General features: G+C 50.0%; 9 protein-coding genes across 9 annotated transcripts; 6 read left to right on the top strand and 3 right to left on the bottom strand.

The window, feature by feature from the left end:
• Positions 1–113: 113 nt before the first annotated feature.
• On the top strand, positions 114–1,307 carry ABOM_005816 (pepsin-like aspartic protease; the record flags this gene model as incomplete). The annotated part of the gene is made up of 1 exon (XM_022532945.1): positions 114–1,307. The coding sequence occupies one exon, from the start codon at positions 114–116 to the stop codon at positions 1,305–1,307; it is 1,194 nt and encodes a 397-aa protein (XP_022388787.1).
• A 1,761-nt stretch (positions 1,308–3,068) lies between these two features.
• Positions 3,069–4,700, top strand: ABOM_005815 (MFS transporter; the record flags this gene model as incomplete). The annotated part of the gene is made up of 2 exons (XM_022532944.1): positions 3,069–3,437; positions 3,510–4,700. 2 exons carry the CDS (start codon positions 3,069–3,071, stop codon positions 4,698–4,700), a joined length of 1,560 nt encoding a protein of 519 aa, XP_022388749.1.
• A 139-nt stretch (positions 4,701–4,839) lies between these two features.
• ABOM_005814 (bZIP transcription factor) lies at positions 4,840–5,979 on the bottom strand (the record flags this gene model as incomplete). Its single annotated transcript, XM_022532943.1, has 1 exon — positions 4,840–5,979. One exon carries the CDS (start codon positions 5,977–5,979, stop codon positions 4,840–4,842), a length of 1,140 nt encoding a protein of 379 aa, XP_022388777.1.
• A 794-nt stretch (positions 5,980–6,773) lies between these two features.
• On the top strand, positions 6,774–7,600 carry ABOM_005813 (phosphoglycerate mutase family protein; the record flags this gene model as incomplete). Its single annotated transcript, XM_022532942.1, has 4 exons — positions 6,774–6,783; positions 6,851–7,120; positions 7,187–7,409; positions 7,516–7,600. The coding sequence occupies 4 exons, from the start codon at positions 6,774–6,776 to the stop codon at positions 7,598–7,600; spliced, it is 588 nt and encodes a 195-aa protein (XP_022388782.1).
• Positions 7,601–8,605: 1,005 nt separating this feature from the next.
• On the top strand, positions 8,606–9,926 carry ABOM_005812 (M28 family metallopeptidase; the record flags this gene model as incomplete). The annotated part of the gene is made up of 4 exons (XM_022532941.1): positions 8,606–8,758; positions 8,818–9,244; positions 9,317–9,633; positions 9,690–9,926. 4 exons carry the CDS (start codon positions 8,606–8,608, stop codon positions 9,924–9,926), a joined length of 1,134 nt encoding a protein of 377 aa, XP_022388783.1.
• Positions 9,927–10,583: 657 nt separating this feature from the next.
• On the bottom strand, positions 10,584–11,612 carry ABOM_005811 (putative mannan endo-1; the record flags this gene model as incomplete). Its single annotated transcript, XM_022532940.1, has 1 exon — positions 10,584–11,612. The coding sequence occupies one exon, from the start codon at positions 11,610–11,612 to the stop codon at positions 10,584–10,586; it is 1,029 nt and encodes a 342-aa protein (XP_022388784.1).
• A 3,528-nt stretch (positions 11,613–15,140) lies between these two features.
• Positions 15,141–16,256, top strand: ABOM_005810 (mandelate racemase/muconate lactonizing enzyme family protein; the record flags this gene model as incomplete). Its single annotated transcript, XM_022532939.1, has 1 exon — positions 15,141–16,256. The coding sequence occupies one exon, from the start codon at positions 15,141–15,143 to the stop codon at positions 16,254–16,256; it is 1,116 nt and encodes a 371-aa protein (XP_022388785.1).
• A 665-nt stretch (positions 16,257–16,921) lies between these two features.
• Positions 16,922–18,079, top strand: ABOM_005809 (zinc-dependent alcohol dehydrogenase family protein; the record flags this gene model as incomplete). The annotated part of the gene is made up of 4 exons (XM_022532938.1): positions 16,922–17,435; positions 17,492–17,547; positions 17,637–17,848; positions 17,905–18,079. 4 exons carry the CDS (start codon positions 16,922–16,924, stop codon positions 18,077–18,079), a joined length of 957 nt encoding a protein of 318 aa, XP_022388760.1.
• A 1,192-nt stretch (positions 18,080–19,271) lies between these two features.
• ABOM_005808 (putative amino acid transporter) lies at positions 19,272–21,135 on the bottom strand (the record flags this gene model as incomplete). The annotated part of the gene is made up of 9 exons (XM_022532937.1): positions 19,272–19,358; positions 19,411–19,554; positions 19,611–19,808; positions 19,866–20,080; positions 20,134–20,277; positions 20,334–20,665; positions 20,723–20,795; positions 20,862–20,875; positions 20,975–21,135. The coding sequence occupies 9 exons, from the start codon at positions 21,133–21,135 to the stop codon at positions 19,272–19,274; spliced, it is 1,368 nt and encodes a 455-aa protein (XP_022388759.1).
• Positions 21,136–21,588: the final 453 nt, after the last annotated feature.

Below are 21,588 nucleotides of genomic sequence, written 5' to 3'. Positions count from 1 at the left end.
GTTGAAACAAACCGCTAAAAAGTACCCTGGGACTTGGCACCAGGTGAGGCTGAGCCAGCCCTACAGTGGATCAGCCCTGGATGGATAACGCCCGTCTTTACTTCTACACCCAAATGAAGCTCCTTCAGCTATCATCGGTCCTCCACTTCCTGGCTCTTAGCTCGGCTCTTACAGTTCCCTTGAATCGTCGCAAACGGTGCGATAATGCCTTGGCCCGCACTGCCTCCCTTCTCGCAACCGGTGGCGGCCACAACTTCGATGTCGACGTCATTGTAGGCGCCAACAACCAAACCTTCAAGCTCCTGGTCGACACAGGAAGCAGTGATCTCTACATTATGGGAGACGGCTTTACCTGCATCAATGCCACCAGCAAACTGACCATCCTCCAGGCGGACTGTGGATATGGTCCCGAAACGTACCCCCCCTCGTCGAGCTACAAGCAGGTTCCGAACGAAGCGTTCGGAATTGAATACAGAGCCGGTCGTGCCAGCGGAGTCATGGCCTACGAGGATATCACGATCGCAGGCATCTCAGTGCGCGCCAAATTGGCAATCGCAGATGTTTCTGAGCCGATGGGTCGAGAGGGGATCAGCAACGGGCTCCTGGGCCTTGGCTACCCCAGCTTGACATCGGCTCATCCGGGCACACCCGTCCCCAATGACACGTATTTCTACAACCGGGTGGTGTATAGCCCAGTGTTCAATGCCATGTTTGAACAAGGCCTGGTGGAGCCGTACTTCACTATTGCCCTGGCGCATACCGCGCGGGACAGTATCGCTACATTCGGAAGCTATCTTACCCTGGGCGACCTGCCGCCGGTGGAACCCAAGTCGGATTTCACCGCTGTTCCAGTGGAAATCATGACGAACGTTCCGGCTGAATTCACATCGGGAAGGCAACAGAGAGCCTACTGGGCTTTCACCATCGCGGGCGTGAACTATGGGTCGTCGGGAGAAGAGGAAGCCGCCCTCAAGACCGACCACAACCCATGGCAAGTCTTCGTAGACACCGGGAACGACTTCTCCATCCTCCCCGAGACAGTCGCAGACCCAGTGAACAAACAATTCTCGCCCCCAGGCATCTGGAACGACAAGCTGAAGGCTTATGTAGTCGATTGTGACGCGAAGGCGCCTGAGTTTGGTGTGACGATTGGGGACCATCTCATCTATGAAATTGGAGATAGAGTCTGTGTCTCAAGTCTGTTGCCGGCAGAGAAGGAGGGGATGAAATACGTCGTGGTGTACATCTTCGGAGCGCCCTTCTACAAGAATGTTATGCCGTGCATGATTTTGGAAAGAATGAATTGAGGTTTGCCCAGAAATAATGCATAGACTCTTATCGAGGAGGGCGAGGGCATTGCCTGGTTCTATAGCATTATGTGCCGCTCACGATTTCTATATCCATGTGATACTACGAATTAGGCTCAGTCCCTAGGAGGCTAGGCCAAATGGTCCTGCGTGTAGATATAGTACTAGTTAAAAGAATTGGAACGATTTAATCAATTGCAGCTCTGGAAAAGCGTTGTGTTGGCTTTCTAGGTCCAATGCGGAATGTACCAAGGCAGGTATTGGGCCATAACACCAGCGTCCTAGCACGATAGTCAGCCAGTTAATAGAGCCACCATGCCTGGATGGATGGATGGATGCAGAGCGATTTACTGACAGTCGAATGCGCGTTGCTAGCACCCATTTCTCCCCTGTGAAACATGTCAGCCAGGAAGCATGCGCGAACTAACTCCGTTTTAGTCATGCCCTATACATTCTGTCTCCAGTGTCCTCCGATACCCTCGACCGCGTATATAACCATATCGACGTGATGATTGTGACGTGACCTTAATGTGCTGTGTTATTTCGAATCTCTTCTTTTTTTTTTTTTTTTTTTTCATATACGTTTCCATAGAGAAGAATCGGAAGCATCCGATGAAGCACATGAATTAGATTGGACGTAACCTATCATATAAGTCAAAGCAACGTGTGGTCATTCCGTGGTTTCGATCAAGTGAGCAATCTACTCCGTTAAATTAGAGAAAGGATCTTCACGTCTCTCGGTCTCCCAACGGAAAAAGGCCGACAGGTCTTCGTGCGGTGCTGAGTTGCTGATGGGCATGCGTACGGCAGCCCTGTACAGCTTATGCACGGATGCAAGTTTATGACGGTCGTCCGATCCGCATAACTGGTATGCATGTATTCTTATGCTTGATTGAATGGCATTATGGAACAAGCGTGACAATAGGGTTATCGCGATGGGTCCATCATCTCCCAGCGGCAATGATTCAGTGCTGGACGAAAGGCCGCCATGATTGGAGATTCTTGACATGCAGTGGGGCCACTGCGTCAGTGCTTGTCGTCCAGCACGACAAATGAAGCTCCTTTTCCTCCTCTTCGCCACAGACTCTAGGTAAGCCAATCTGGTGGTGGGTTTGTTCCAGCGGACACATGGCCTTGCTGTGGAGGCTAATCACGCCGTGTGCATCAATCTCTACCGGCCCTATATCTTATGCAGAATATGCAGATCTGGGCAGTCTTTAGGCAATCCCTCCAGGACACATAACTGGAATGCACCGAAATTAGACATTATTCACACAGTTAGACGATAGACCTATTGAACTTCGTGAGAGATGGGCTGCCTATCAATCGACTTAACGGGTGGCCAGTGAACATGAGGATTGGTCAAGAATCGCGGGATCCAGACAACGGCCGCGGCTTCGATCCGATATCCAATCTTGGTTGACATGACCAGTTATGAAGCTTGGCTGGTATAAGCACAAGCCGAGTCCCACTTGCTGGAAATAAGTTTAAGATACTTTCGTATATCATGTCGGCTCCTGGCTTCCGAACCGATGTTTACAGCCCCAATACTCTTTTTCTTTTGCCTTTTTTTTTTTTTTTTTTTTTTTTTCTTCTTCTTTGCCTACTCTGCTCCTTTATAAACCAGTCACTCGTTTCTTTTCATTTCTTATGTCTATTACCTTTCAGAGTACGACCTGTCGAATCGTTCATTACCTGCTTACACCGAGCCCATAGCTACGTGGATGGCTCGTTCGGATTAAGAGATCTCTCTCCTCTACCATGGAATCCGCCGACTATAAAGAGTCAAACTCAAGCGCCACAACGATGACGGAGAAAAAGCCCGGATATGAACAGCCGGACCTCGAGCAAGGCAAGACGCAGACGGCAGAGCCATCTCAACTCTACCCGGAAACGGACCTCGACCGGGGAATTGTGGGATGGGAAGGACAAGACGACCCTGCGAATCCGCTAAACTTCGCCCCCAGCAAAAAATGGGCTCTCCTAGCACTGATCAGTGCATTTACCTTCGTTAGTCCGCTTGCGTCGAGCATGTTCTCCCCGGCCGTCAGCTATATGGCTGCCGACTTCAAAGAAACCGACGAAACCATCCTTTCCTTTACCGTCAGCATCTACCTTCTGGGCTATGTGGTATGATTGAGTTTGCGTGCCTGAATATCAGATCAAGAGAGTTTGCGGCTGACAAGAGATGATGCCTCACAGTTCGGTCCCCTAATCCTAGCGCCGCTCAGTGAGATCTATGGACGACGGGTTGTACTTAGCATAGCGAACTGGTTCTTCGTCGTCTGGCAAATCGGATGTGCGCTCGCCCCGAACATTGCATCTTTAATCGTGTTTCGGCTCTTCGCAGGAATCGGAGGATCAGCATGCCTCACGTTGGGCGCGGGGGTCATCGCGGATCTCTTTGAGCCCCAGCAACGAGGAAAGGCAACCTCCATCTGGGGCGTGGGACCTCTGATCGGTCCGGTTGCGGGTCCCATCGCCGGAGGCTTTCTCGGTGAGGAAGTCGGCTGGCGGTGGGTGTTCTGGGTGCTGTTGATTGTGGGCGGGGCCATGGCATTGGGAATTGAGATCCTCAATCGGGAAACGTACGCCCCCGTCATCATCCGGTGGAAAACCGCCAAGCTGTCCAAGGAACTAGGGAGGACAGACTTGCGCAGCGCATATGAGCTCAAGAGAGGGCCGGCCTCCACAGGTGAGCTCCTGAAGCAAAGTCTGGTGCGGCCTATGTTGCTGTTGGTCAAGTCACCCATCGTGTTACTGCTGTCGACGTATATGTCCCTCGTCTATGGCCTTCTTTATCTGTTCTTCACAACCATCTCGAGCGTCTTCACGGAGCAGTATGGATTCTCCACCGGTCTGTCTGGATTGGCCTATCTGGGTATCGGTGTTGGTTTTATGCTGGGTCTTGTCTTTGTGGCGGGCACGAACGACCGGATCATGATGAAACTCGCAGCTCGTAACGGAGGCAAGACGGAACCGGAGATGCGACTTCCCCTGATGATCGTCTTCTCGTGTATCCTCCCGATCAGCTTCTTCTGGTATGGCTGGACCGTCGACAAGCATGTCCACTGGATTGTACCCATTATTGGAATGGCGCCGTTTGGGATCGGAATGATGGGTGTGTATCTCCCCATCCAGACGTACATCATCGATTCCTATCCCGCCTACGCCGCATCAGCGAACGCAACCTTGACGGCGACGCGATCCCTCGTGGGCGCATTGCTTCCCTTGGCCGGACCGTCCATGTTCGAAGCGCTCGGCCTTGGCTGGGGGAATTCTCTCCTCGGGTTTTTGGCGCTGGCCTTCGTCCCGATCCCTATCGTGTTTACCAAATGGGGCAAGCTCATCCGAGAGAAATACCCCGTCAATTTCGAAAAGGTGAACGCTTGATGTTGGCCTGTTTGTGATGAGAACCACACCGCCGCCATCGCACACATTCATATATAGCCCCAAATTGGTGGACACATAATAAGCATAGACCTGTATATAGTTGCGACCATTTGCCAAAATACAAAATTATAGACTAAGATCACTTTTCACCGTGATAGAATTCTTTATCCACAAGCTCATAGCTGATAGCCTCGAGGTCAACACCCGCAAGAAGTTGAGGATATCTTTGCATAAAGTCGGGTGTAAGGCCCCATCCTGCTTCACTCATGAATGTTTCGAAAAATTTCTCTTTAATGCACAACTCGTTGTCCGAGTTCCGCTCGAGGATGCTCTCCCCCCAGGGCCACCGAACCTTGATACAGCACGAAAACAGCCCGAAAACATCGTCGCGGATATCGCTGAACACATTCCAATGTTGAATCAGGTTCACTCGGAGTTGCGGCCAGGGTATATTGTCGAGCACCATGGGATGTGTGACCTGGAGCTGGTCTGGAACCGGTCGCAGAAAGGGTGGGAGGTTTGCGTAGGTAGCAGGGCTGGGCGATACAACCCATCGTGTAAGATGATAGCATAGCCAACCCATGGCTAGGCGTTCGGGGTCACGGATAGGGCGTCTCTGCGTGGCTTTGTAGATCATGTCCGCGAGGTAGTTTGTATTTGTGCCGTAGAGGAGGTCTAGTGGCGAGGAAGGGGAGTCGGGGCACAGGGCTATTCGCTCCGGGTATTCAAGCCAAGGGCAGGAAATGGTTCGCGGGTCCAAGAAGTCGTCGTCGTGCAGAGGGAGTTGTTTCCAGATGGGACTGGTATCCGCCGTCGGGGGTTCTCTGGAAAGTATCTGTATGTGACGGGCTTGCTGATGGCTTAATTCACCACCCAACCGTAGTGAAGATGGGCTTGGATCATCGTATGGGGTGTTAGTTCTGCTCGATTGGATCGGATTCGAACTAGAATCAGTGTTGTTCATGAGTCCTTCTGGAATTGCGATCAACCCCGGTAAACCTTGGTCGGGAGATTCATTTGTGTTGGTCGGTACCCCAGCTGGATTTGCATCCCAGGAATCGACGAGACACTTTAGACGTTCCTGACGTGACCGCAGGGCTTCGTTTTGCTTCCGGAGACCGGTAATTACTTGCAGGAGGCGCTGGATTCCTTGATCGTCATGGTGTTCCCGACAATGAGCAACTTCTTTCTCGAGCACGGCCATCTGCTGTGAACGCTTGCTACGAAGGTTCTGCTGTGCGCGTCTATCGCGTAGTCGTTTTTTCTCAACTGATGACATTGTCCGTAGCGATCGGGGGGTAACCGGTCGGGGGATAAGACGGGGAGGAGAGGCTTAAGGGCGAGGTTCTGGTGGGTAAAGCATTGCAGAGAAGCCGGCGAGGGATTCAATAATTCAGCAGGGTTGCGAACCGTTATAGTAGAAGCCCCACGTTGAGAGGGGACTCTTGTGTCTCTTGAACGAATATAAAGTCTTCCAAGTTGATTTGGAACTTCAGTAGCTTCAGCTGCTTTCCACTTCGGGCAGAATGAGACTAACCGGAGATGGAAAGCGGAAGGCTTAGTTAGGCTTAGCCTCCTGTGACATGACATCCATGATATTCTGTAGACTCGCATGAAGTCTCTACACTCCTCTTGTCGCAAGAAGTCAGACAAGAGGCCGGGCGAACATCCACATCAATCACCGCTTTACGGTGTAATGCCTTCAGACTTCCAAGAGACTGTATGTGACACTGACTCTGAGTTCCCTGGAACCAACCCGTAAGCACCATGTGACAGCAGCCCAAGCTGACGGACGGATCTACTACTACTAGTATATCCAAGGCTCCTCCGCCGGTCTTCGCTTGCTTCTGCCTCCCGTCCCGGAACCAAAGAAGACTCCGGACTAATGTATGGGGCATGAGAATTTCAGCCACCATTCCTTCTTCATTTCACCACGTGCCCCTGGGGTTTCTGCTGGGTTGGCCAATCATAGCGGTGTAAGCCCTAAGGTGCCCGGATGTGGAGATCTTAAACGCATATAACCGACGCTACGAAGCTGCCTAGGAACCACTTAGCACCCTCTAGTCAGCCCTAATGCGAGTAAGTAACATTGTGTTGCCGCCAGGAGCGAGAGATTAGTTCACTCGCTTCGTTTATAAATACAAGGCTAGCCAGTGTGCCACTGAATGGGGACCTGGGGCTGACCGGAACCATTACCTCGTCACTGTTTAAGATGCTTCTGCCATACTATCTTCTAGCAGCCGCCGCTACGGCCATGGCGTCGCCTACCGTGTACCTCATCCGACACGGGGAGAAGCCTGATGATGGCGGCAATGGTCTCAGCGCTCAGGGGGTCGAACGCGCTCAATGTCTCCGATCAGTCTTTGGCAAGGAATCAGGGTACAACATTGGCTATATAATGGCACAAACACCCAAAAAGAGTATGTTCAACATCAAGCGACCGGTCTTTCCTGACAGGTCTGGATCGCTAACAATGACTGCTACAGGCGGCAAGCGCGTCCGTCCCTATGAGACAGTTCTTCCCTTGGCTGACGACTTGGGCCTTACGGTGGATACTTCTTGCGACCGCGACGACCCCAAATGTGTGAAGAAGGCCGTCAAAAACTACAAAGGAGACGGAAATATCTTGATCTGCTGGCAGCATGAGGCGCTCACGGATATCGTGAAGAAGCTTGGAGCCGACGATGCACCTGAGTATCCAACTGACAGGTGCTTAAGCCCTTTTCCTGCCCCCTTGTCGAATAGAAATCACCATACTTCAAATTACTTCAACGTGCAGGATAACTGGCGATCCTCTACTGACTTCAGATGCTAGGTTCGACTTGATTTGGACTGATCCTTCGCCGTACACGAAAATCACGGAGATTACGAGTGAGCAGTGTCCTGGACTGGATAGCTAAGCATCAGACGTGTTGAAAAATAGTACCCGACTTGCGATCTTTCTATGAAACAGACCAGCAGCTATGGCTTTTAATTATCATCGTTGGCATTCGATGTCCGTTACGCTTTTGTTCTTACTGCAGTTTAGTTTGCTCCAATGATTCCTCTGGTTTATTTGACTTGGACTTTGAACATTAGAGAGACAGCCTTAGAGGAAGATCGTTCATATAGGTGATTCTCTCAGCAATATACAAGGACACTGCTCCTAAACTGGGATCTCGAATCAATGGCAAAGCAATGGATCTTGGAGTGTTACGTGCATCATGGTACTGCCTAGTGCCTGCGTGCAATCATTTAATCTGAAACAGGGTTACAGTTCACACGTCGCTGACCACGATATGGTTCACGGGCTCATTGCAAAACATGTCAGAGACCTACCGAGATGAAGTGTCAGACAACCTCGAAGGGTATCCTGCCAAGCCAGTAACACATAAAACGACAGGGTCCTAGGTTACATTGACGCAAATTAATCCCGCGTTATATATCGAGACTATTTCTCTTCCAAGAAGGGATCTTCCCCTAAGTGCCGACATTATAAAGCTTGGCAGGGCGGGTTCCCTACGGACCCCCGGCGGTGAATCCCTGATGTACCCCGACTCTCTCGTCTGATAGGGTTGGAGACAGTCGATCTTCATCGCCTCCGAATGCTTTCCCTTGGATCCCATGACTTGTTAGGTTACAGTGACTTCTGCAGATATACCTGGTTTCCCTGCGTTATAGGACGATCGGAGAAGTGCCAAGTGTTGCCAAGCAGCTCCTCATATTTTGCATCATACTCGGCTCGGAATATTCTATGGCGTCAAAAGTAATGCACCGTACCTGTCCATGTGACTAGCTCGCTGGTCTATAAAGCCTCGAGTTCCGTCTCTTCGTAATGTGGAGCTTCTTCTCATATCCAAGCTTCCTCGGCTACTTGAAGATCCCATTCGTACCGGCTTGGTGATACAGGCTTTCACTCCCTCAAGATGCGCTTCCTCCCCTGCATCGCGACCTTAGCGGCTACAGCCTCTGCCCTTGCTATTGGGGACCATGTCCGTTCAGACGACCATTATGTCCTAGAATTTGCCCCGGGGGAGACGAAAGTTGTCACGGAAGCAGAGAAATGGGCTCTCAGAGCTGTACGCTGCAATGCCCTCTCTAAGCTAACGCGCTGCATTCCGCTAATAAGATTGAACAGGAGGGCAAGCGTTTCTTTGACATAACTGGACGGACCAGTAGCCTGGAATTCGCTTCGAACAAGAAGCAAAAGCTCGCGGTCACATATCCCGACTCGGTGCAACACAACGAGACCGTGCAAAACTTGATCAAGTCGCTCGACAAAAAGAACTTCGAGACGGTTCTCCAGCCGTTCTCGGAGTTCCACAATCGCTATTATAAGAGCGACAATGGCAAAAAATCGTCCGAGTGGCTGCAAGGCAAGATCCAGGACATCATCTCCGCCAGTGGAGCGAAAGGAGTCACTGTGGAGCCTTTCAAACACTCTTTCCCACAATCGAGTCTGATCGCGAAGATCCCAGGCAAGAGTGACAAGGTCATTGTGCTTGGAGCACACCAGGACTCCATCAATCTCAATTCACCTTCACAGGGCCGTGCACCGGGTGCTGGTGAGTTCTTCAGATGTCTTGTCCATCGAATACCATAGACGATCAACAATGCTAACAGAGGGGCGTGGTTAGATGACGATGGATCTGGTGTTGTTACCATTCTTGAAGCCTTCCGCGTTCTCCTGACGGACGAGAAGGTTGCAGCCGGCGAGGCTCCAAACACCGTGGAGTTCCACTTCTATGCCGGAGAGGAGGGAGGTCTCCTGGGAAGTCAGGATATCTTCGAGCAGTACTCACAGAAAAGCCGCGACGTGAAAGCCATGCTCCAGCAGGATATGACTGGCTATACGAAAGGCACCACTGATGCTGGAAAGCCGGAGTCGATCGGTATCATTATTGATAATGTTGACGAGAGCCTGACCAAGTTCCTTAGGGTCGTTGTCGATGCTGTAAGTTCAGTCCTTGTCTTTGATCGACCGTCCGTGCTCACTGAGATTGCCTGTAGTATTGCACTATCCCAACCGTCGATTCGAAATGTGGATATGGGTGCTCCGATCATGCCTCTGCCACGAAGTATGGTTATCCCGCCGCATTTGCCTTCGAGTCAGCCTTTGGCGATGACAGCCCGTACATTCATTCGGCTGATGATACGATTGATACTGTCAACTTTGACCATGTGTTGCAACACGGAAGACTGACTCTTGGATTTGCATATGAGCTTGCCTTTGCAGATTCGTTGTAAGACCTATGATGACAGGGTTATGAGTGAGAAAATCAACATATTCGTGTGTATAACATGTGGGCAGTGTTCAAATAGCACTTTGAATCTGCCAGCGAGCAGCCGTTTTGAGGAAAGTAGTGGCCGATCCCTAGATAAAATCTAGCTGGAGGCTGTTAGAGACGTATCACTACACCATCCGTAGTCTTCCCTACCCTAAGCGGATTCTGAAACTCGGTGAATTTAGCTATTTCCCTTGCTGTGAAAAGTGAAAAAGCATAAGTATCAACTGGGAAACTCAAAATGCAATAACAAGTCCTCTGATACCTAGAACGTAGACACTAGAAACACATACTGCTCGGAACAACCGGTGTTTACATCACGTCCAAGTTACTGATATCTTAGATGAAAGAACTACGGGCTATGCCACGGTTGATAATCAAAGTGAAAGACCCTAGAGGAGTTCATTTGAATATAGAATCTACCAGTTCGATAGAGAAATGTAAAATATTAGACTCTGTCGCTCTCACAAGGGATAGAAGGACGAAAAGAAACAGGTAAAGGATTGGATAAGCCATATTATAACTTGACAGTGGGTTTTGATGTAACGAGAACCAGCACTGAAAGATATATATCGGTCCAGGGAGATCAAATGGAATGAGATGCCCTCGCCAGACCGGTTTAAGCCAGGTTCCAGTTGCCAAGCTTGGAGCCACCGTCGAGCGTAATAACCTGGGTGTTGTTGTACACGTTCTGCAGGAACTGCTTGGAGTTCTGCTTGCCGTCCTTGATGAATTCATCATTCCACACCATCCAGTAAGCCCAGTTGATCTTGTCGCGAGCCTGGATGGTGGGATCGGGAATGGGACCGACTTCGGCCAGAGCCAAGACTCTCTCGTTGTTGGTGACGGCCTGGAGCTTCTTGTATTTCTCTGCGAGGACGCCATGGTCACCAGCATTGGCGTAGTGGTCGACAGTGGCGATGTCACACTTATCGTTTCCGGGATACCACTCAGCCTCAGCGGTGTTGCATACCCAGACTACGTTGTGGAGGTTGTGGAAGCGAGTGATACGGTCGTAGATCATATCCCAGAGCGTCTTGAACGGGGCAGGACCCTGGGCACCCCACCAGAACCATCCTCCCTCGGGCTCATGAAGCGGGCGGAAGAGAATGGGAACATTGGCCCGATCAAGACGCTTGATCTGGGCGGCGATGGCATCGATATCACGCAGTAGGAGGCGATAGTTGGTCCCGTTTCGGCGGTCGTTGACGGCGTCGGCAACGTTGAAGCAGGTGGCCTTGGTGTAGAATCCGCTGTACCATGGCTGCTCGGCATTGTCGAGCAGGCAGGTCGGAGCGTGCCAATGCCAGACCAGTGCATTAATTCCGTTACGATCCGCGTGTTGGATCACATCCTCGACGGCGTGAGACTTGCTGCCGTGAGCAACAGCTGAAGGCGAGTAATTCATGAAGTCGCTACCCAGGATCGCTGGGGACACTCCAATGTTCTCCTTGACCCAGTCCCAGCTTCCTATATCCTGCTGGCCGGAAATATAGTGCGATCCGTACTGAGACTGAATGTACTTCAGAAGCGCTCTGGCGCCGGGGGTGGCCGACTTGTCAATGTTGTCGTAGGACAGACCCTGGCCGCCAGCGGCCAAGGCAGTAGAGGTGAGGAGAAGAGAAAGAAGGGAGAATTTGGCAAGCATGTTGGAATATACCAGCTATTCTATAGAAAATGAGCGAATGGTCTGTAGGATGAACCAATTTAGTATGTCTAACGTCTAGGAGATGTCCTGCCCTTTATACCTTCTGTAGACCTCCAGAATCCTTGTCTGCTTAGTGACGAAGAGGCTCATCATATGATAGAGGTGGAACCTTAATCTTGTTCATGACGATCTATGGACACTGCCATCTTTGCATTATGGTCTTTTACTGTCTGAGGACTACTAGAGTGTGTTCTCCAGTTCTTCGTAAGCGATTCCACTACCCCTTCGCCCCCACAGAGGACCCAAGCGGGAATACCGGCTTCAGCTTCCCTCTTTTGTATGTCATTAGTATGTGATAGAACATGCAATAGGCCAATCACCACCATTACTCATGGGATCTATGTCGGTATGTAGGGTTGGGGTGTGTTAAGCTTACCGTTCGGGGCAACCGCCGTCTGGCTCCACAGGCACGGCAGCATCGCATATGGATCTAGATTACAATTTACAACCGTTGAGGAACCGTTCATTTGTGTTAGCCCCAACTTGATTAAGGCTTTAATCAGGAAATTGCCCAAAATCTATTTCACTGACTCGTTTGAAAGAGGGGCCCTGGTTGCTGTGGATTCTCCGATGATCCGCCGAAAATATTCAAAGTCCCTTGGAAAAAAAAAAGGAAGGAAAGAAATTCTATCTTTTTCTAACAATTGAGCCTACAGTATATACAGTCTTTGAAGCCTTGAATTAGAACGGTTTGACCTGTCTAATCACTAGTAGCCGTACCGTGACCAAAATTCCGATCAGGATCAATGCCGTCCAAGATGTTCCAATGTCGGAAACTCAACATTTCCTGGAATATGACTCTATTAGCTTCTCAGAAGAAACATGGCCTGCTGATCATCGTTCATATATCCCTTTTGGTTGATAATATTGCACGTAGAAACGTCTGTCTGTCATGAGATTGGCTGGGATTCTATGCCAAGGTAAATGTATACGATACAAATTCTAAACACTGGGCCCTATTCCTTTAAGTGCCAGAGATCTGCAGGGACAGTATGGGATCTTGGATTGAGTTCCCTGATAGTGATACGTAATTTCTTCAAACAATTCTCAGAGAATTACCTACCGTAGGGCCCACCCGCATCTTTGGCTCAGTATACTTTAGCGTGTTGTTTAACGCTTTCCAGAAAGTCTGTGCCATGGCTCATGGTGGATGGTTTCAACCCTGACCAAATCCTAAATGCGATTCATTGTACTGCTGATTATGTTGCAACCAATTCAAAGTAGGAAAGATGTTATTGAGAAGAAAGTGCTGTACAGGCCGTTCAGGATCCCACCGGAATGGCTTCAACGCACAGCCAACGATCACATCGGGTACGGGCCGATCTCCTGGACAAATAGGGATACTATCTTGTCGTTCAATTCCAACAGCCGTTCCTGGTGTAGGGTTAAGCCCTGCTCAACAGTCAAAAGTCTCGCTGGGGTGCGCTTGTTGTTGCTATGGTTTGGCTGTTTCATAGTGACACAAGATGCTCGGCAGTTATGAACTCCCTGTAACATACGATCTAACGTAGTTATACTATGGCTTGTGTTCAATGATTCCTTGTCATTCCTTGATGGAATTCGGGCGCTCCTCCACTATGGGCTGTGTTTATTTCCTGGCTGTAGCAAGCTCCGTGTAGTAGTGACCTCTTAAGCTTGGCCGGGTTATCATTATCAATATCATGTAAAAAATGGTGGCCCATGAAACGCGTTTTGTAGAACAGAATGCATGCCGGACTCGGATAATCAATTCTATTGAATCGCGGAAGCCTCGATACTATCGAGTCACAGACTCGAGTGGGTCCCTGCGGTGTCCGGGACAGTCTCCGTGCCCTGAAAAGACTGAAGTTCGGTAAAACAGTGGCCGCACCCAGATCAGAGAGTTCCCGTTGACTAGACGGCCGATAGGTCGTCTTGCCGTGAGGCTTGGCCAATGTATGTTCGTTGGTATACTCTCCATGTAAACGTATATAGTCCAACAGTTTGCCAGAAACACTTCCGTGATGGGGACAGTTTAGTTCCTTAAAGTTCTCTAAGGAGCTAGGATTTGCGATGTCATTAGAAGGCCCATGGGTATAAAATCATGGCTTCATTCGTCATCTGAAACATGGCTTGTTCTTAATCAACTGTAGCGTCATAGGTACCGCACTACCACGCTCTTCCCTGGTTCGTCGATGCCCACCTCTAACGGATATATAATCAATATGAAATCCTCTATATATGTCCTAGTATCAGGTAAGGGTATTACTCCTTCGGATCATTGATTCTTGGCTTCATTATCATACTAATGGCAGAGAGTGAGTACGGGGACTACGACCCGCGAGCTACGTGCGTTCCCTGATTTGATACTGAGTCGACGTCAAAAGTGAAAGTCGGCGTGTTCCTCTGTGCTGCATCCAATATGCCGAGAGCTTGAACCCAACCATCATAAGTTGCTGTGACTGTGAGAGCTTGCGATCTAATTCTCTAATTCTTCCGTACCCGAAGACCTCGTCTCAACGACAACCAGTCCCCGACCTGGATTATATCACGGCATTTTCACTATCTCCCATTAACATCTGTGTGTATTATTATGGATATTATATTTGTTAGGGAAGCATATGCGACACCTTCCGTGCAGGATCTAGTTGGTGGGGTGGTGGGAGCGATGAACGATGAATGATACAGGGCTACACACAGGCTGAAAGTAATGAATTGTACACAGATGAAATTATTTATCTCTGGAGAAACAGCAGAGAGAATGAACCACTGCGCTTGAGCCAATACTCGGAGACCATTCGTCGCCTCGGAAGAGATACTTCTCACACTGTATGTAAGCTGCGGGAGGGTCGGTTCCGTTCCCCTCTTGCATACATTGTGAAGGGACGTGGAACCGAGACAGCCGATAAGTACTGGCCAATGTTCATTCGATAAAGATAGATGAGTTTTTCGCACTGGGCATCTCGCGGTAGCTGACATCTGCTAGACTCCCTATAGAGCACAGACCCAGAACCTCGAGCTGCGGGGAAGCAGTTATTTCCCCCCTCATTCTAGCCAGTCTGGTGAGCATTCCAGTTTAAGCTACAATTTCCCAGACTGCCAAGGGCTTAGTTTATCACGCCCCGCGGGAACCCTGATAGCTACCCAAGTCGCAGCCCATTCGCCATGGGAACGGCAATACTAGTACTACCGACGCCTCTTTGCGCTTGAGTAGATGAGATTACGAACCTGGTCGGATATGCATTCCGTTGAACGATACCCGCTGACATGCCGATGCACACGAGAGAGGAAATGTTTTACGCCCCAGGGGCTTTTAACAAGCCGAGGGTGACCGCAATCCATTCGGTACCCTCGCCTTCATTCCCGAGAGCTAGACTATATAAAATCTAGGTTTCCCCACGGCTCTCGCCTCGGACGTGTGAAGTTTTGGTCTACTCTTATTCACAGCACGCTAAGACGAGCCGTTTTCCATCCCCCCTCGCCGCGACTTGCTCCAGCAACTCAGCCAACATGTCAGACCTGAAGATCGCACGGATTGATGTTTTCCAAGTCGACCTGCCTTATTCAGGCGGTGTCTATTACCTCTCTGCCGGGCGAGAATACCGGAGTTTTGACGCCACCATTGTGCGGATAACCACCAATACCGGCCTTGAGGGCTGGGGAGAAAGCACTCCATTTGGATCCAACTACATTGCTTCCCATGCACGCGGCGTCAGGGCTGGTATCGCTACAATGGCACCAAGCCTGATCGGTCTGGACCCGCGAAGAGTCGACCGCATCAATGATGCCATGGATGATGCACTGCTCGGGCATGAAGATGCCAAGACAGCCATCGACGTGGCATGCTGGGATATCTTTGGCAAGTCGGTTGGACTGCCCGTGTGCGAGCTTCTCGGTGGTCGCACAGACGCTCGACTGCCGTTGATCTCTTCGATCTATGTCGGAGAGCCGGAGGACATGCGCGCACGAGTTGCCAAATACCGCGCAATGGGATACAAGGGGCAATCGGTCAAGATCGCAGGAGAACCGGTGATTGACGCCAAGCGGGTCGCAGCAGCTCTTGCCGATCAGCAACCCGACGAGTTTTTTATTGTGGATGCCAACGGTGGATTGTCGGTAGAGACCGCTCTACGATTTTTGAGGCTGTTGCCTCATGGTCTCGATTTTGCGTTGGAGGCCCCTTGTGCCACCTGGCGGGAGTGCGTGTCTCTCCGACGCAAGACCGATGTTCCGATCCTCTACGACGAGCTCGCCACGAATGAAATGTCCATTGTCAAAATCCTCGCGGACGACGCGGCGGAAGGCATTGACTTGAAGATTTCCAAGGCTGGTGGTCTGACCCGAGGCCGTCGCCAGCGGGACATCTGCCTGGCAGCGGGCTACAGTCTGAGTGTTCAGGAGACGTGTGGCTCGGACATCGCATTCGCTGCGATCGTGCATATGGCTCAAACCGTGCCGGAGCGATCTTTGCGTTGCATCCTGGAATGTCGAGAGATGGTTACAGTCAAGACCGCGGATGGAGCGTTTGACATCCACGATGGCTTCGTCACCGCGCCAACCACACCAGGATTGGGGATTGTGCCGCGCTTAGACGTGCTGGGAGAGGCTGTTGCTAGCTATTTTTAAAGTGTACATAGTTGGTTGATTGTCCTGAAGAGATAGTTGCGGTCGTTTTGCAATAAAGCTATTTAGTATCATAAACGGTACCATACCTCTAGCTCAACCCTCGTAAGAGTAGTAGAACACACCTGTCCTCCAGATCTGTGGATAACATACCTCGTGAATACTCAGTTTCCCTGCTTCAGCACTGAGGAAATGTTCCCCTCCACTGTGGAAAACTGGCAGTCCCATGTACCGAGACCATCTCCCGATAAAACGTGTAGAACAGGTGCTACTCGTGCTGCAGACCCAGTGGCTGGGATTGAGACGTAATGTGAGCTCTATCGCTTAGCAACATTTGCTTGTATCAATCGCTATCGGTAGGAGGGTAACAGGTGTCGGGATCTCAGCCGATGCACTCGGCAGAAGATGATGAACCTCAATTAATAATACACTAACCCCGATTTGGCGAAAATTATGAGAGCCACATCAGGACATGAGTATAGATTCAACTTCACTGTACCAACGTCTTCATTTCCCCCCCGCACAGTTGGCGGGGTAAGTTTCGTCATAGGAGTTTGGCTCCGACTCAAGGATGCCATTGATAAATAACAGGATGCGACCTGCTTCTACCACATATAGATCGCGAACCATATATCCAACAGACACAAGATAATCCCACACAAGCAAACATGGCTCAACCACAACCAACAACCCGCCAGGCTTTTCGCCGAACGGATGATCATACTCCTGGCACCCCTAAGGTGAAGCTTGTCACCGAAGCAATCCCTCCCCTATCCCTCACTGGGGTCCTGATCAAGGTCCATGCCGTGTCGCTCAATTACAGAGACGCCAACATTGCAAACGGTGGCAACCCTTGGCCGGTTGTACCACATGGGATCCCCTGCAATGATGCAGCGGGTGAGGTAGTCGCCGTTGGCGAGAGGGTGAAGCACCTGGCGATTGGGGATCGGGCAGCCCCAATCGTAGACACGGAGAACATCACCGGACGGGAATCTACTCGGTCTTGGTTAGCAGCCGATGAGGATGGAGTACTGGCAGACTACATCGTGTTCGATGAGCACAAGCTATGTAAACTGCCCACGTACCTCGACTGGGTCCAAGCGAGCCTTATCCCTTGCGCCGGAGTGACCGCGTGGGCAGCGCTGAAGGATATGGAAATTGGTCAAACTGTCTTGATCCAAGGTCTGTCCACTATAACTGAGGACTAGGCATCTTTTCCTTTTCTGACGACTCGACAGGTACCGGCGGTGTGGCCATGTTTGCGCTCAAATTGGCGCGAGCTGCAGGCCTGAAGGTGATCATGACCTCCTCGAGCGACGCAAAGCTGCAGAAATGAAGGAGCAGTTCCCCAGCCCCCCGCTGTTGACTGTGAACTACTCCAAGAACCCCGAGTGGCACGAGGAAGTTCTGAAGTTAACTGAAGGAGCCGGTGTCGACATCGTTGTTGAAGTTGGTGGATCCTCCACGCTGGTCAAGAGCATGAAATGTACACGACGTGGAGGAATAGTTAGCCAGGTGGGATATCTCAGCAAGCAGAATACCAGCGAATTCTCAGAGCTTCTTTCTGTTCTCATCGACCGGAGAGTTATCCTAAGGTGAGGCTTGATCACAGACTAGGGTCAACCTGAGCAGGGGCTAATATTCATTATAGGGGAATCAACGCTGGATCTAAGCAGGATCAGGACGATCTTTGCGCTGCATTGTCTGCCACCCAAATTCAGTTCAATGATATTATCGACTCAGTCTACCCATTTGAACAGGCCGATGAGGCGATTGAGTATATCTGGCAAGGAAAACAGGTTGGAAAACTGGTGCTTCGTCTATAGTGCTTCCCGCTAGCTGGTTTGGATAGTGATGAGTTTTAATATAATCGAAAATGTTTCCATAACATTCGGAATTCCCTCTCGCTCAGTCGTTTGCGAAATAGTATGCTGTTGCTCACATATAATGAGCTGTAATGAAAACAGGTGGCAATCTATGAGCTGTTATCATCTTGTGGATGATACGTAGTAATGATTGTCTTAGGGAGGACACACATTGGCAATTGGGGACGTACGCAACCAGTAGTCCAATGCTACTTCTGTCACATCTATGGATCAATTAATTGATGCCCATACCATCTTCAGACTTTACAACCTACTAATATACCTTGGTATGAGCGTTCGTAACCGTCGAAAGATCTATGCGCCAAGCCTGCCGAGTGGCTGTTTCTAGCTCCCAAAATCGGTCTTTTGTCAGCGTAGCTATACAGGGTAGGAGTGTAGCTCTCATATAGGCGTCGATGTTGATAATGTGTGCATATGGTTCGTTGCAATGTGCTTTTCGCCACCGGATCCTGTATATTATTCGAACCCTGCGGAGATATATATATCTTGACGCACTAGCAAGCAAATTAGTGCAATACAAATATATTTTTTCTAGGCATGTTTAGTAATTACTCGAACAATCACTGCTGCAGAGAAGTTTACTTTGTATCTTACGGCATCAGAAAACCTTGGTGCTGGCAAGGAAGACTGTAATCCAGACCTGAGTGATAGACACCCCAAGATTGGACTATCACGGTCGCGATTGGTGGTCGCTCAAGTATGCCATAAAAATGAATAGTGTCGCAGCTAAGAAACATCGATTGTAATCTACGAGTAAGAGCATGGGAGTATTTTATCGCTATGGGCCGCTGAATGACAGCGATACTGACAACGACATGCGGCCATAATGGAATGCGAGGAATCTATGTTCATTTGACTTCATGTCACATGCAAAAAATGAAGCTCTCTAGATATTCTATGTACAGTACAGATGCCTTGACGGTTTCTAACATACCGATCAAGATGCTTATATATATAGTAACCATTAGAACAGCCTTGACTCTGGTGACTGGGCGACGGCCAAGTCCCAGAACTATAGGCCCGCTATAATCGAAATGGCTGTTTCTAACATGTCCATCCCAAACCCTTCTTATAGGAAGCCATCGACACGCTAGGTGCGTATTGCGTGGGTGGAAAACGCCGTAGAAGCGAATTAGATGGCGTTGTTGGCGCAGGTCCAGCTAGAAGAAGAGGAGTTCTCGTTGATCGATTTACCCGAGACGTAGAGTCCCAAACCGCACTGCAGGAAGGTTAATACCATGATGGAAAGGTTGAAGAGGGTGAGCACATACAATGGCACAGGCAATACCGAGGATGATCACATTGACAATGGTCAGGAAGATCTTCCGGGGAGAAGAGAACCAGACACCCTTGTTCATGACCAACCAGAAAATGGCAGGGAATCCATAACTGAACCAACTACCGAAAAGGGCACTCTGTAGGGGACATGAATTAGCAACCGACAGCGAACATGGGGGTTGAGGGCACATACAATCAGACTCAGAAGGTCGTTGAAGACGGGAATAGACTCGGCAATGACCCATGCGATCACCCACAGAGCGAGCGCAATACCAATCCAGGTTCCAACAGAGAGGAAGCTCTTCTGGTGCATGTGGTCAGAGCCACGGAAAACGCGAACGTAAATGTATTTGCAGGCAACATGGCCGTAGATAACACCGGCAATGACGACCTATGGGAACAGTTAGGAAATTGAACCGGTGAGGGGAGCCAGGATTATGAAACGCACAGTGGGCATGGCAATGCCGTAAGCGACCTTCTTCATGACGGGTCCTGCAGACGAAAGGGCGGGGGATGCCACATCTGGGCCTGCATAACGATAGGCGACGATCGCTGTGACGACGTACATAGACGTATCGACCACTTGAAGCATGGTCAACGACTTGGGGAATTCCCGAGGGTCTCTCATTTCCGAGATGAGTCCGAAGAAGGCGACATGAGTGACTGTGACGAGGTTAGCAAAAACTGTGGGACATGCCAGAGAGGTCAAGCCATACTGTAGGCAAAGATGATGTTGCACACGGCCAAGAATGCATCCTGGAAACTAACGTCCCTAGTCGCATCGACTTGGACGTGTTCGGGGGCCTGGACTCCAATGGAAATCATGGTGATAAAGGTCGCTGCGATGATACTGATGCAAGCTGGAAGGTGTGTCAGTAATCGTCCGCAAGAAGCCCGGGGTAGGAGAAGTACTGACAGACGATGGACATGTAGTACACCTTGTTCATGGTACGGGGAAGGGCGCCGATGAAGCTGACTACCATTCCAATGACAGCGAAAACAATGGTGCAAGTTCCGTGATTGGTGATGGTGTTGAATAGAACCGAAAATGTAAGGATATGACTAGCCATCAGGAAGATCAAGAGGAGCAGTTGGCCAATGCCCATCAGTTCCCGTCCAAAGCGACCCAGAATAAGCTCTCCGGCATCACCCATGCTGTGCGTTTGAGGGAAGCGAAGCTTAAACTGTCCGATAACATAACCTGTGTACCATGATACGCCGGACATTCCGACAAGAATAATCACTCCACTGAATCGTTTGTCAGTCTTTCTGTTGCTAGTTGGGTTACGGTGAGGTGACACCTACGGAACAAGTCCTAGTGTTGCCATCGCGGACGGAAGAGATAGAATGCCTAGGGACATATTCTCCGCGATCATCACTACATGGACGGGTTAGATAGCACGTTCAGAAGTATGGTTCAGGAACTGAGCGTAGGACTGCTTACACATTCCACATTGCCTGTAATCAAATTGCCCATATTAGCCACCGCATTGGTTCCACGACACCGTTGAAGTATAACGGCAGTCTTATTGCACGAGCCGAGCATTGGAAGCTTACCACCAACCCATAACACGATACTTGACTTCTCCCTCTTCCTCGCTTCCGAATGGGTCGTTTGCTGGCACATCCTCACTATATTCCTTCTTTTCCACGTCGGCATATTGGTCACCATAGTTGGGGCCATTCTGAATGGCAGGCGACTCGGTGTGTACAGTCATATTGTCGATGGGGATGGATGAGTCGCAAAAAGGATCATAGGAAGAAAGAACAGAAAAACAACGGCGCGCCGCAGTATTTTAGGAGCAGCTGGGGCCACTGGGGAGGCGGTTGGAGTCGGATATAACTAACAAATAGACTAAAAATCCCCAACCGAGCGGTTTCGTTCCGTTCATTTTTTTATTTTTTCTTTTTCCTCTTTTCGATATTCTCCATAATTAGGGTTTTAGGTTTAACTTTTGCCTCTCCATCCAGAATTTTCTTTTCAAGCGCTGATTGGCTGGATGCGCTGAGTCAGCACTGGCGGCACGCCCTTAAAACTCTTATTCTCACGCCCCGAAAGGCTCAATTTTTGCCCTAAATCCTTGACGATGATCTCACAGTGCAGATCCTGCGGTTCTTTTGCCGCATGCCGCCTTTCCCCTGGCGTTCTTGTCTCATTGGAATGTGAAGTA

The sequence above is a fragment of the Aspergillus bombycis genome, assembly GCF_001792695.1.
Source record: "Aspergillus bombycis strain NRRL26010 chromosome Unknown contig00047, whole genome shotgun sequence".
NCBI lineage: Eukaryota > Fungi > Ascomycota > Eurotiomycetes > Eurotiales > Aspergillaceae > Aspergillus > Aspergillus bombycis.
This window is presented reverse-complemented; position numbering and strand designations above follow the sequence as displayed.